At 34.2% G+C, this 16,139-nt stretch overlaps 1 protein-coding gene across 9 annotated transcripts in view; it reads right to left on the reverse strand.

Annotated features, from left to right (window-relative positions):
• The window catches only part of LOC126811679 (mitogen-activated protein kinase kinase kinase 15), a 56,751-nt gene extending 42,538 nt beyond the window's left edge, over positions 1–14,213 (reverse strand). For all 9 annotated transcript variants that reach the window (XM_050537505.2, XM_050537504.2, XM_050537503.2 and 6 more), the window contains exons 1-9: positions 14,069–14,213; positions 9,226–9,429; positions 8,209–8,431; positions 7,603–7,778; positions 4,490–4,565; positions 4,093–4,185; positions 3,099–3,205; positions 2,917–2,965; positions 2,253–2,374 (exon numbers count right to left, since the gene is read on the reverse strand). In XM_050537505.2, coding sequence (XP_050393462.1) covers positions 2,253–2,374; positions 2,917–2,965; positions 3,099–3,205; positions 4,093–4,185; positions 4,490–4,565; positions 7,603–7,778; positions 8,209–8,431; positions 9,226–9,383 — 1,004 coding nt within the window. In that variant the 5' untranslated portion in view covers positions 9,384–9,429; positions 14,069–14,213. The remainder of the gene's footprint in view (positions 1–2,252; positions 2,375–2,916; positions 2,966–3,098; positions 3,206–4,092; positions 4,186–4,489; positions 4,566–7,602; positions 7,779–8,208; positions 8,432–9,225; positions 9,430–14,068) is intronic.
• Positions 14,214–16,139: the final 1,926 nt, after the last annotated feature.

Raw genomic sequence — 16,139 nt, forward strand, 5'->3', positions numbered from 1 at the left:
AATGGGCTTCCTCATCTCATGACCTTAAACACTGTGTATAAATTTAAAGTCAATCAGATATTAACTTTGACCTCTAGAGGGTCCACAAGCAATTGTGGAATCTGGACCGCCGGACGGACGGACGGGGGTGACAACAATATACGACCACATTTCAATGTGGGCGTATAAAAAGGCAATTTTTCGTACAGTCAGAAGCCATAATCCAGGAAGTTAGGTCCTATATGTGGGAATATTAAAAGGAACCAAGATCTTTGTGATATAAACACATATTTCATGTTTCACCAAAATTTGATAAAAATTGTGACCTCTAAAGGGTTAACAACCATGGTATTACATACTTTTGACACAGTATTTGCATACAAGGAGAGGCCATTTTGTCGGGCAGTTTTGGTGTAATGGTGATATATTTACACGGTTTTTAAAATAGGATAAAAATTGAGACCTTAAGAGGGACCACAAGCTAAAAATATGATTTTTCGTATAATCAGGGGCCATAATCTGGAAAGTGACAGACCAATATGTTTGAATATCGAAAGGAACCGAAATCTTTGGAATATAAACATATATTCCACAACCTTGATATTACATACCAAAACATTAACATTATTTGCGTACAAGGAGCAGCCATTTTGTTGGGCAGTTTCGGTCTGATTTTCACAAAATTCAAACTCAACCGTCACTATGGTGTAACGGTGATATATTGGAATGATTTCTTAAATCGGATCAAAATTGTGACCGCTAGAGGAACTACAACAAGCTAAAAACAAGATTTTCGTAGAATCAGGGGCCATAATCCAGGAAGTTACAGTCTGATATGCCCAAATACCGAAAGGAACCAAGATCTTTGGGTTATAAACAAACATTTCAAGTTTCATACAAATCGGATAAAAACTCGGACCTCTATAGTGTCTACAAGCTAAAAACGTAATTTTTCGAATAATCACGTGCCATAATCCATGAAGTTACGATATTGAAAGGAACTGAGATGTTTTGGATATAGACCTATATTTCAAGTTTCGTCAAAATCAGAAGATAGGTTGCCAGGCGACGAAACATACGCCCACAGCAGCTTAATCGTCCGGGCAGTCAACAAGAGTGGTCGCATATTTTTAATTTTCGGTAATGAAACATTTATAATACACTAAAATCTGATTATAAATCTAAAGTCAATCGGATATTAACTTTGGCCTCTTGAGCGTCCACAAGATTTTTCAAAGTGATTAAGGCCCATAACTCTAGCAGTAATTATTGGAAATCGCTGAAAATCAATAGGCTTCTTCGTCTCATGACGTTAAACACCTCTACAGCGTCCACAAGATTTTTAAAGTGATTAAGGGCAATAACTCTGGCAGTAATTATCGGAAATCGCTGAAAATCAATAGGCTTCTTCGTCTCATGACCTTAAACACTGTGTATAAATTTAAAGTCAATCGGATATTAACTTTTGCCTTTAGAGCGTCCACAAGATTTTTCAAAGTGATCAAGCAGCATAACTATGGCAGTAATTATCGGAAATTGCTAAAAATCAATAGGCTTCTTCGTCTCATGAACTTAAACACTGTGTATAAATTTTTCAAAGTGATTATCGGAAATAGGCTTCTTCGTCTCATGAACTTAAACACTGTGTATAAATTTTTCAAAGTGATTAAGGGCCATAACTCTGGCAGTAATTATCAGAAATTGCTAAAAATCAATAGGCCTCTTCGTTTTACTAATTTAAATGATGCATATAAATTTCATACAGATCAGTTGATAACTTTTGTCGTTAGAGCGTTCACAAGGTGCAACAAAGTGAAACAAGGCCCATAACTCAAGAAGAAATTAACGGAAGTTATTGAAATTAAATAGGCTTCTTCATCTCACTAATGCAAACAACATATATCAATTTCAAAACAATCAGATGATAAATGTAGCCTGTAGAGTGTTCACAAGAAATTGTGGACGAAGGACGGACCGACAGACGGACGGACCGACCGGGGGGGGGGGGGGGGACGGCACTATACGACCACATTTCCATGTGGGCGTATAATAAAAATTGTGACCTGTATAGTGTCCACAAACAGTTGTGGACAGATGGACTGGGGCTACAACATTATACATCCACATGAAAGTGTGGTCGTTTAGGAAAATCCAAGCCAAAATTATTTATATTTTGGGTTGTATAGTTTTGACACTTGATAAAATATAAACAAATGTCAATGGCTGGAGTGGAGTTCTTCTTTTTAAGGCATCAAGAAAGTACAGTTTTTTACCATGTTATTGCATTTTCAAGTGCAGCTTTATCTTCATAATCTGATTCAACAAATTTATCTTTATAGATTCTACCACATAAACATATCATATCTGGTACAGCATTATCTGATAGATCAATAGCCTGTAATATAACATATATTATTTTCTCATTTAAATAAACACAAAATCTATTTTCAAATCTAAGCTTATTTTGTCTGTTGATTGTAAAAGAGTTTAAATCACTATGGTGTGAAAATAAAAAGAAACACATACAGGGTTTTAGACTTGAACTGCCTCGAAGAAAACAGATCGCATATACAAATCAAATTACTCTTATTACTTACACTACCATATTATGGATTGTTTTCAATAACGCTACATTGCAACTAGGAGTTAATTTCTACATCAAGTTTTAACACTTTTAATGCTTTTTGAATAGATATGTTTAAGCTCCATGATTCACTTTGACATACGGCTGTACAGAAACTGTTCAGAATGAATTTTCCATGTAAATTTGACAGTTTCTATAAGTTAAACACTTTCAATGCTGTTCATTTCTATGCTATGGAATTGAAAATGCTACATAAACAAAAACAAATCATGATCTTTTATGCATTTTACTAATATTTAATCATTCTGCATCTGTATGAATGTTAATTTACATAAAGGCAACATAAAACTTACTTTTGATATTACTTCTAAAGCCTTATCTCTGTCACCATTTTGATTTCTCCTATAAAATAATAAATTTAAAAAGTCTGCACATTCAGCTTACTTGCGACTTCATTAACATATAATATGTCACTTTCCAATACATTCAGCAAAAACAGCTACTTTAAAAAATAAATGTAGTATTAGTAGCTTACCGATTCAAAGCAAAGGCATACAATTGTAATATAGCTATTGTTGAAGATATTTTACTGTTAGGAATTTGTTCAAGATCTTTAATTAGCTTAACCATATTATCATAATCCTGTAAAAAGAAAAGGAAGAACATTAGTACTGGGGACTTAACTGAAATTGGTACCAGTAACCAAATTCAATTAACAAATAACAGTAACAAATAAATCCAATTTAGAATAATTAGCAAATAAACTGCATTACTGTGACTATTAGATAATTTACAAGATATCAGGCTGACCTTAAAAATATCTTTGTTTCGCCTAACGCGACCGACTAACTAAAACCACCCCCGACTTAAATTATTTTATTGCACTTTTCCGCGATCTTTTTATTTTATTTTGTGTGTCAACCTGAAATATATCACGAGAGTTATTTCCCTTTACTATGGCTATGGTTTGATTCATTATTGAAACTGGTTGATCAAGACGAAATCATCATAGGTGTCGCTTCTCAACAAAATGGTTGCAGACGAAAGCACGTCCATTCCCACGAAATGATTCTGCCTCTATTTTTCTCAAAAACGGATATTTTCAATATCCGTTTTCGAGAAAAATGAAGGCACAACCCGCACGATCGTTATAAAACGTGTTGAGGGAGTTTCAAACGTCAGTTTGTGGCAATTCGTGTGCGAGTCGTGCATCACGAAAAATCCCGATGTCATTGATTTGTTTGCCAATAAAAGAAGACGAATGTTTGCACCCGGAAAATTATCAAGCTGTCAAATTAGCTCTTAAAAAAAAATCTGAAAAAAAAACCGACCTACCGACCCCTCTCCTCGATTGTGGGTCGGGTTTGGTGAAACAAAGATATTTTTAAGGTCAGCCTCAAGGATAGACCTTCCTGTAGCTCATTTACAATGCTTAATTACAAATAATTGAAACATGACTCTCAAAACTCTTAGTTTGTTTAGGTATTAATGTGAGCATATCACAATTCTATAAGTAAAACAGCCCAAACCTGTACTTCTCTATAAGATATCATCATATTAACTATAATATCTACTGATAAAAGCTGTGGATCATCCAATCTTCTTCTCATTCCTGCTAAAGCCTGTTAAAGTACAAGAAGCCAACATTCACCTAATAAACAACTCCACCAAGTTTGAATATTACAGCTCAATTAAAATTCAGTTATTGTGTCCGAACAAACGGACAAACAAATTTTAATAGTCCACTGCTTACCTCAAAAGGTGGGAGACAGGTATAGAAAACAGATTGAATGCACATTAATATGTACAAAAAACCCATTCTAAAAATCTGTATTCTTTTAATTTCTCATTTAATATTCAGTATATTCAAAAACATTGTTATTACATGAAGTATATTTTTACTATTACTAAGCTGTATGTATTTACCTCTTTCAGTTCATCTCCTTGTAAATTTGTAATGGCTTTCCTTAGGTCTTTTAAAAATCTTTCTTTAGAATGTACTCTGTTGATATAAAACATTTTAATCTAATCATAACAAAAATTAAAAGGAGATAATCTACCTGTTTCTGTTTTCTAACAAAAGATAGATAATGACAGCTACTTGAATCAAGTTTTAGGGGCCCCACGTTCTAGAGCCACTCTTAAAAGGACAATGTTGGTGTCAGCCAATATTAAATACGTGATAGAGCTGGTTAAACATGTTCCAAATATAATTTTAACAAAGAGGTCTTTGCAACAGTAGATGCGTAAAGAAGATTTGAAGAAACAGGAAATGACGCAAAAAAAAAGAGGAAAACACAAGTTATCCTTATACATAACTGACTGAATTAGTGAGAAAAAACAGATATACAGTTGTTATATTAGACGATGAGGATATCTGTTCAAAACTAACAATTCATAAAAAGAATTTTAAGTGATAATTACAGTTTATTCCAGTAGCCCTTTAAATATAGACATACTATTATTATTTTTTTTCTTTAAAAATACGACTCGCTCCGCCACATGGATTACAAATCGCAACACAGCGAACTAGTCCAGAGAGAATACAGTTTAGGCCTACTGCTTGTTTAGTAATGCTTGGCCTATTTACTGATAAATATTGTGCTATTATAGAAACATGTAAATATATTTATTAAAAACCCAAGACAAGCATACTCATAATGGTATATTATTACCAAGTCATGTGAATTATAATTCCACAGGCTACACCACGTAGATTACATATAGCAATTCTGCGTGCGACTATATGAACGTGATCTTTATTCCTTTGCCACCAACAACAAAAATAATTGCAAACTTGTAGCCTATCCAGATTGAATTTCAGGCCTGATTTGCACATTTTAAGCCCCTTTGTAATTTTCTTTTTCGTGGGTGTTGTATTTCAGAGCACTTTTAGTATGCCGGATGGGTAGTAGCTCCGGCTTCTGAAATAACGTCTGATTATAAGTAGTGGTCTGAGTTGCATACTAGGTAGGATACGCTTACACTTTCCAAAACACCTCATACCACTTCCCATGTTAGGAGTTCTCATACCTAGCCAGTATTTGTTTTACTTTTGTATATACTAGTCATTTATCGCGATATGGTATTTTCAGACCCAACTACGATATCATGTGGCCAAAAATCGTCGGTATAGCGGTTTATCGAATATCGCCAAAAACTTCAAATACCGAAAAAAATTATCATAAAAATAGATAATAAATACACTATACAGCAGTGGAAATTAGCCGACGGCAATAAACTATAATAAAACTAATGTTTTGAGAATCGTTAAATGTTGAAAACACTTGCGCAGTGTCCGCAGCCATTTTTCACTGCATCGTGTATACGTTACTTTTACTTTGTTTTTAGTCGACAATAAATTGTCAGTTGCTACTACATGTAACTACCAGGCTATAAATAGGTTGTCATATTTCTAAAAAACAAATATTTTTAGAAAACTCTATGAAACTTATAAATAGATTACTGTCACTGTTAGACCAGGAATACCGCAGCCAATCAAATGTTTGAATGGAAGATAGTCCAGATCTTTTAGTATTTGTTAAACTGTTTGAACTTATAATAAAAGACTTAAAGACCGCATCTACTTACATTGTGTACTTCCGCTGCACGTGATATTTGAGAGTTTTCTTACACAAGGTCACAAGCAGATGCCTGCGGGCGCTTTTTAAACATCAGCGGTTGTATTTAATTTAATTATGTGTACAGGCATAAGTAATGTCTCCTGTTATTGTGTTAAAAAGCATTGAAATGTTTTTATCCAAAAATAATGTTGTTTTGTTCATTTTAATAAATCTATATTATAAAGACCACATCTACTTACATTGTGTACTTCCGCTGCACGTGATATTTGAGAATTTTCTTACACAAGGTCACAAGCAGATGTTTGCAGGCGCTTTTTAAACATCAGCGGTTGTATTTAATTTAATTATGTGTACAGGCATAAGTAATGTCTCCTGTTATTGTGTTAAAAAGCATTGAAATGTTTTTATCCAAAAATAATGTTGTTTTGTTCATTTTAATAAATCTATATTATAAAAAGCAATGTTTAAAGTGTATGAATAAAGCAATTTTTATTCACAATTTTTACTCACACTGTAGTCCGCTTTAATGCATTTATATTTAATTTATTTAATAGCAAAGTGACATTATTATCAAATATCGCGATATTTAACTATATTGTTGAAAAAAATGCCAATATCGACATCGTCCCTTTTTGCAATATCGTACAGCCCTAACTGGTAAGTATATTTGTCTGGTTTGCAGATACGAAATACAGGCAAATTTGAATTGTCAGATTCGAACCGATATCCTCACACAATCTAATATAACAATTATCAGAAATAATTAAAACTTGACAAGAATTCTAATTCTTCCTGATGTTAACATTTATTATATAAAGCATGTACTGGTAATCCATAGGCTTCTTTATCCCATGAACAAAAGGTCTATGTATAAATGTCAAGTCAATTGAATGATAAGCTTAGCAAAACTAAGTCACATAAAAATCAATCTGATTAAAATGCAGATCCTATGTCGTTTTGTTTTTTATAGTTCAAAATTTTGTTTAACTTGTCTTGACTACACTGGGATCTGGAAGAGTTTTTATATAACCCACATTCAGGATGATGTGGGGGATTAACCAATGAAACAGTCTGTTATGGCGAGTTTTTGGCATGAGATGCACTGAACTATGGGTAACCCACTAGAAACATCAACGCTGATTGGTTAATCAAATGTCTGACATCATAGGGTCAAAAGTCACTTGTATGACCCCTGAAATAATTGCTAGTTCTTGTCATGAACACAATCTTGAAATGTAGTGTTGAATCGGACATCTAGAAAGTTTTGAAAAAGTTGATGATGGTAACTGTTATGCTATCTATATATTGTTAGAATACAGAAACTTTAAGAAACAAGATCCATACATTTGAATACAATTTGAAGATAAGTTTCAAAATTCCATATATAGACCACACAGAATTAGGAACTTGAATTAAGTATCATTATTTACACAAAATATTTCTACATTAATTTACCTATTAAAATCTTCCACATCATTGAGGGTTGATTTTAATTTTTTCAGCAATGTTGGTACATCATGATTTGCACAACTATCACCAGTAATTCTTGGTAATGATGGATCACTAACTATACATGCGTTACAACCATCTATTGTGTAAGCAAAAAATGTTGTACCAGTTCCACAAGAAAGCTGAAAATCAATATGTCCATAAAATATTTTACAAAATAAACTTAATTAGAATTTTTGGCACAATGACAGACTGTAGATGTATTTGACATAATTAGATATAAATAATCAAAACATTTAGATAACATGCCCAAATGCTAAAATGTTTAAACCAACAATGGTAAACTCTCAACTGTGACATTTTTTAACCAAAACACTCCATTTTGTTCTGTTTTTAACTTTCGTTTGTTTACCGCACTGTATATAGTCATTTCTTTATAATGTGTGTTTGGGTCCACTCATACAATTGCATAGAAACTTTTGATTGGTTGTCTAATCAAGGTCATAGACCCAGAACATGCTGTTATCAAACATATATACCGTAGTAGAAGTTAATAATAAGGCACCATAAACCCCATTAAACTTGATTGTACAGGGGAGAAATTTGACTTACCCGTAATGAAAGAGTTAATTCTGGATCAAAATCATAACATAACACTATATTATGCTTCATACCCATACTCTCTCTTATACCCAGATGATAAAACAAGGAAGCCTGCTGTATTGGTGTTGACATATCAACAATTGCTACATCAGCATTATAAAATGTATCAAGTACTGCCAGTTCTCCAAAATCTAACTTCTGGAACACAACTGTGTCCAACTTAGCTTTCACACTGAAAAATAATTTCAAAATACACTTTCAGTAAATTCCTAAAATTTGTATAACTCAGTTACTCAATTCACATTGTATTACCAAAGAATTCTTTGTCAAATATTGCACTTTGAGTGTTTTGCAAGTATGCATCTCTACATAAACCATACTGCACGCAGCGATCCATCTACATCATACTTCAAGAATCAATAACATCACTGTTCTAAATGCCACCCATTTAAAACGCTCACATGATCATTTTGGGGCGGGACTTATCGACTGGCCTACACCCAAAGCATATGGTTTATGTAAACAAATGTCAAGTTAGCGAAAATGTTGACTTTTGCCACTCGGGTAAAAGCGATATATAATATGTGCTAGTGAGTAATATTGCAATACAGTCTTTACCATTGTAAACTGTCTTTACAGTTTCAATCTGTTTATCTTTTAAAACAAGGTTAGATACTCCTAAATTTGTCTTCGCAAACAAAACCGCTTCTATGAAATTATCTTTCATGGGCGCCGCCATATTGAATAATTTTTAGTAGACTATTTCGTGATTCCGCTCTGATCAGTTTGACATCTTTCATACACACAACGGCTAAATAATCATATTTAATTTCATTCAATATGAAAATAGAAGAGAAATAAATACTTCTAAAAATTTCTAAAAGCATACTCAGTGTTTTCGACTAAAATCGTCGATGTAGGAATTAAAATGTTGGTTAATTAGCTTAGGGCCTGTTCTCAGACGGAGCTAGCTGTAGACAGGCAGCCTAAGTTTGGGATGTACATAAACTTATTGTTACTACTTACCATTCACATGCTCGCTGAATTTCAAGAAAGGCCCTTTCTTTTCCTTTAGTTCTTTCAATAGTTTCAATCACTTTTTCATTGGGTTTATTTATTTTATTTACATTTTTACCAGAATCACCACCAGCTCCATTTCCATCAAAAATACAAACCACAAGCATTTTGCTTCTTTTAGCTACTAACTAATTCTAAAAATGTATCATCAACCTGAAAAAGAAAATACATGTAACCTTGTGCAAAATATGTTAAAAATCTGAACTTTTAAGTTCAATTTACGCATCTTGAAATTTGACCTTGAGGCTCTCCCAAGGAAGCAATGTCAATAATGAAATGATATCAATTACTGGGCCATAGCTAAATTGTTATTATTTTATTTACCCAGGAAGACATAAAGATTGTGGTGTGAAATCAATAAACTTTCAAGCAAACTTCAGTTAGAGAATGGATGGATTTGAACTCATTTCTGGACCAAAATGATTTTTTATAAAATATGACTCGAGTCGTGACTGCATTTCTGCAATGGATTGGTAAATGGATTCAACATTTATCAATTCCAACATTAACTGGATATTGTCAAGTCAAATCTTGTCAAATTTAATTGTCTGACCAAGGAAGATCTTCAAAGTGTTAGCAGTGTCTCTTTGACTAGAGTACAACTTTAAACTACTAATATTGACTAGATATGGGCAGTATACAAATCAATAAAGTACACTGACAACTACATGTATTTGTAATTGTACTGTTTATTGTTGAGAATGAAAATAAATGCCAATACCTGTAAATAAATTTTACACTGTTGCAATATTATCAATTTGTGCATATTTATTAATACATGTACATACAAATAAATACCGAGTATGTACCGGGTATGTACATGTAATCGAATAACATGAGTTCTATAAAAAAAAAAATAAATGGTACAAATCAAAATGCATACCCTATAATATTAGTTCAAAATATCTAATTACTCCCGTTGCCTTTTATTTGGCCATGTAAAGAGCTTACAGTTTGGGGGGGGGGGGGGATAATTTTAAGTATCTCTTTTTGTAATTATTCCCAACCCTCAAAGAAATCACATGCAGCATAAACATAAACTCTTACAGCAACATTATGGTGAAATTAGCATTTACAACAACTATCTTTCTACAGTACCAATAGATACAAAATAGTGTTAATTATCTTTAAATGCATGACTACTTTGGCCCCACCCTACATGTATATTGGTAAACTTCTTGCAATTGAACACTGTACCATAAACCTTCACAAAATCTGTGATCCTCTACCGACACAGTACACATACTGTACTCTTATAACTTTATTCATAATACAATGTAGGGACCAGTCATTCTATGTACACTGTACCAGTTCCCTTGTTAGAGAGAGAGAGAGATGGGGATTAAGTTCACTGACCCAAACTAGGTCATTTCGGGACTAACATATGGTTCAAATTTATTTCAACAATTCACTTGCGCGTAGGGGTCTTTAACAGTGGGAGGAAACCAGAGGACCAGGAGAAAACCCAAGAGGTTGGACAGGCGACCCTACTCCTTGTCACGTACAACCAGGAGTCGAAAACATGCAGTTGAATCAATGACAGACCTAATGATACAACACGCTAACCATTCGGCCACTCAACGCCCCCGTTGTTATGGAACAAATAACCAATTCAAACCCGTAGGGTCACTGCCGCTGTCAATTACAAACTTATTTATTTAAAAATGCTTTTACCCAGTGATCCTTTTAATAGGTAGATTATTCACAGCTATTTTAATTACATAGTGCATACATGTAATTTCTCTGAATAACAATTTTTGCTAAAATTTTATTTATATTATTTTTTATCAAGTACCAGTATGCTCTTTGTTATCCTGTTTTATTATGTAAATGAAATAGTGTCTTGCTCTATGTTATCCCATTGCACATGAGCACACTGATATTGGAGATGTGTGTTATAACAATATGTAATAATATATATTAATAAGATAGAAAAAGATTGCGATGGTGGAATATCTATTGTTGCTGATAGGTGTGTAGTAAACTATGATGCAAATACCTATAAAAGGCGAGAGGATGTAGAAGTGCCTGTTCTGCATAGGGCTGAATGTGGATAAAATATTTCATAAATCAACATTGTAAAGCAAATCAGCAGTCCACCAACCCTTGTCACATCATGATTTTCATAAAATAAATTTACAGGTGTCCATCTAACATAATTGCAGACACTGGTTCTATTGTCATAAATGTACATATTTTACAGGCTTTTGTTAATGGTCCCGAACAACAAATTCCTTAATTTTAAGTCGCCTTACATTTTATATTTATTAATTCCAATAAGATAATAGATACATACATGGATACACAAAGTTATTAATTAAGGTTAGATTTATCTGATACAAGTAAGTTTGCAACAATACTAAAAAAAATATCAATATTGGTAAAATAAATTATCGCGATATCATAGATTATCATTGGGAGTAAATCATACCGATAATTAGAATTATTGTGCTTTAAAAATTCATTATCCTGATGATTACTGATCATGTAAAATCAACATACATGTAACTTGTGGTGTATAAATGGATTAATTCATCTAGTGTATTCGTTTGGTATATGCTGGGGTAAGAATATTCATTCTCTTCCAATCAGCCGGTGCCAAAGGCTTGACATGTTTCCACCAGGTGTTTTAGTTTTAGACACTTTATATGTTACCGCGCCCTTGTTGGATGTTCTTTTTAAACCAAAATGTTCCCACACGACAGAAGAAGTGTTCTTTTTAGGTGTCAGCATTGGTGTACATGTATTTTCGGGGTCTGCCGAACATCATCAGAAATATTCCTATTGACAAAGACATTGGCAGTTTCAAGCTCGAAAGCCATATTATTCAAAAAATAAAAGCAATATTATCCAGACTATTTTACTATGTACAATATCAATGTAATTTTGAACGGGCCACTGCTTTGTTACTATGGCGACATGTACCGTTATAATGTCAGTCATATTATAAATATTGTGGATGCTTTCTTAAGCACAGCCTACACATGTAAGATAAGATTTAAGATTAATATCATTCAGTGAAATGTACTTGAAACACAAGACTAGCTTCTTTCGGGAATTATGATCTAAAATTTAAATATCGCGATATTTTTTAGAATATTTGCGATTATCACGATATTTGAGATTCCATTGATTGCTCCATACAACATACAAGGCATTGACTGATAAAGATAGGAATGGCAGGAATGTATTTTTGGAAAGGTAAAGAAACAATTATCAATCTGTGTATACCAGTATAAGGTGTGTACTGTGTACAAAGTCTTAAAATCCACTTAAAATTTGAAGATTCGGAGGGACACAAAAACCTGGGCTTATCTTCCTGACTCTTCTTTCTCTGGCTGTCAACCTTCAGAATATAATCTTACAACCACGAAAAGGGCTATTGAAGGAGTCAGACACATTTTGGATCACAATTTATACTTTTGATGGCCTACACTACATGAAGATCTGACCAGTTGTAGTGATAAGTCATGTCAGGGGTTGTACATGCAGGTTTTGACCCTATGACGTCAGACATTGATTAATCAATCAGCGTCGACGTTTCCAGTGGTTTACTCGCAGTTCTGTGTATCGCATGCCAAGAAGTCACCGTAACAGATCCAGAATGCAGGTTACATAAGAACTACAGACCAATAAAAACGGAATTTTCAACTATAAAAAATGAAACGAAATAAGATCTGTGTTTTAATCAGATTGCAATATATAACTATGTAAAAATTTGTTAAAAATACCCAAGCAAAAATCACAGTTTACAAGCTATTTGCCATACATGCCCTGATGGAGAAAGAGTCGGATTATACATATAAGGTTACTCACTTTGAACTACGGAAATTTATATAAACTTTTTTTTTTTTTGATCAGCCAGAGTGCATGAAACAAACTGTTCAAAGAGCTTTCTGGAATTTTTAACAAAGCTGGAGTGACTCCAAAGAAGGTTAAAGTAGCTAAGTCTCTAACTCAATATCATTCAAAGACAAAATAAACATTTTACCCTTGGTAGCCTACACGAATCATGTACCACCATAATGCGTTTCAGGCCCATTTTTAACAAGGGACTCGAAGAACGAAGCTAGACATATTCCACAAGTCATGTTAAACGTTGCGAGCATTCATATCTGGAGAGTATGCGCAATAAATAACATGTAGACTAGAATAACCAGACGCCTGAGATTGTCATTCGATTGAGACTTCTGGCGTATTTTGCCGAACAGAACTGATTTGAAATTAGAGTAAAAACAGAATCGATTGAATGTAAATCAGTTTATATACATTCATATTACATTATTATATGCGTTGCAACCAATTTGTGTCAATTTCTAGGTCCCAAATATTAACGTTTAGCTCCTTTAACAATTGTCTATTCAAATCAGAAAAAGCTAAATCTATTTAGCCTGAAAACAATTAAATTTACTGTTTCATGTACCTATAGTTTTGTTTCTATAGTGCCAACTACTTAAATCTACGAGCAAAATAAACACTAAAACAGACTGTACTTTAATTAGGCCTAAAAAGTAAAAGTTAGGCCTACTTCAATTTATGAGAATCATTCATGGAGATACGAGTGTGTCACCAAAATCAGGCATAATTGCGAGAACTTGGCCATATTAATAAACCTACCGAAGAACTCAATGAAGTAATGTCTTCTAAAATCTATAGTATTATTATTAATCTAGTTTTACAGAAAGAGAAAGACCACAAGACAGTTAGCACCTACTCTCTGTGTCCTGCTGAGTCCTCGACAAACTCACTGAACACCGTATGAATCGTGCGTTTCACACAAGAACATAATTACCTGCAACATGTGCGTTAACATAATCCCTTCTGCAAAAAAATACAAATACTCTAGTGAAAACTCTGGTTTGTTGACAACTATGTATTTTGGTTACAATTATTGATCTCAAACAATTTCCAGGACGCCATTTGCTAATGCTGGTGACTTCCCTTCCTCTGCTATAGGTCAAGGTCAACTATATCCGGTAAGAGTTCGCAATGTTTACGGAACATGAATAGGAATGGAATAACAAATTTAAGTTATTTCAACCAATGAAAATGGCAAATATATAGATATACCTTAGAGTTATTAATCTATGAGATATACCTGTTAGATATATTTTTTTAACCAGTGCGAAATGAAATTTGGTTTGACATTCTACTTTTCTGCACCAGCGTTATATTTATTTTATTGGTGCTGCATGTCAGGGGTGGATATAGGAATTTTGAAAAGGGGGGGGGGGGGTGCAATTCTCCGTATAGCCAACCGGGGGCAAGCCCCCCCCCCCCCGAAAAAATGATTTGCCCCCCGAAAAAAACGTTGTCGACCATAGTTGTAAAAATACCTACTGTTTGTAATGGCAGCAGTAGAGATCATGTGGAATCTTGTTTTGGGGACGTACGTGGTACCTTGCACCCAGTCTCATTAGCCTATTGATCTGACATCTATCTGCCACATATTTTGTACTGGCTTGCCTAATGGCCCACAGTCGTGGAGTCCCTGTCTTGTCACTATGTTCATTCTTCAGAGTGTGCGAGAGAACCATTTTCTGTGCTGGAAAACGCGTTTGTCGTCGGCCATAATTTTCAAAATTGTTCCGGGGGTGGAGCAGTGACGGATCATGGCGATGTCAACAGAGGCAGATGCTCGCGATTTGGTGACAAAAAATAAATAAATTTATATTTGTTAGAAAAAAAATAATGAAGACCCATTTCCCAAAAATCGTAAAATATAGTGGCCCTTTTTCGATGAGTTTTGAAATTATTAGGTAGTTGATATCAGAAATGTTTCCACAACCTGAAACTCGAAATATTATTTATGGTTGACATGTAGCCGTCTTGTTAATTGTCCAATATTCTACTTTTCTGCACTACCGTGATATTTATTTTATTGGTGCAGCATATCAGGAGCGGATACAGGAATTTTGAAAAGAGGGCGGGGGGAGTGCAATTCCCCGTAGCCAAATGGTGGCAAGCCCCCCCCCCCCCCCCCAAAAAAAATGATTTGCCCCCCGAAAAAAAACGTTGTCGACCATAGTTGTAAAAATAACTACTGTTTGTAATGGCAGCAGTAGAGATCATGTGGAATCTTGATTTGGGGACGTCGTGTACATTGCACCTTGCACCCAGTCTCATATTAGCCTATTGATCTGGGGCCTGTTTCACGAAATTTTAACTAAGATAAAATCCAAATTTTAGTAATTTGATTGGATAATATTAGATTGATTTTAGTGCTTAGCCAATCAAAATTCAAGTATTTACTAAAATTTGGATTTTATCTTAAGCTAAGATTTCGAGAAACAGGGCCCTGACATCTATCTGCCATATATTTTGTACTGGCTTGCCCAATGGCCCACTATCGTGGAGTCCCTGTCTTGTCACTATGCTCATTCTTCAGAGTGTGCGAGAGAACATTTTCTGTGCTGGAGAACGCGTTTGCGGTCGTCCAATTTTCAAAATTTTCCGGGGGTGGAACAGTGACGGATCATGGCGAGGGCAACTGAGGCAAATGCCCGGCGATTTGGTGACAAAAAATAAATAAATTTATATTACACAGTTAACAAGAGCATCGCTAACGCAGCAATATACGTCCACATTCCTGTTTTGTTTGATATGGTCCAGTTTGCATTGAGGGTCTGTGAAATAAAACTGGGTTGTAGGACTGCTATCAGTTTAACACTTCGTTCACATTAACAGAACACAATTTTTATTTTAAAACAATCGATGTCTTTATTCTAAAAGCATGACGTTTCGAATAGGTATGCAAAGTTTCAAAAGGATCTGTTAAGAATTGCGGTCTGTAGGCAAAACACAGGACACACAAACGTTAGGCGTGGCTCTGTCCCAAGGGGTCGAGCATGCACCAAAAATAA

The sequence above is a fragment of the Patella vulgata genome, chromosome 2 (genome assembly GCF_932274485.2).
Source record: "Patella vulgata chromosome 2, xgPatVulg1.2, whole genome shotgun sequence".
NCBI classification, from domain to species: Eukaryota; Metazoa; Mollusca; class Gastropoda; family Patellidae; genus Patella; species Patella vulgata.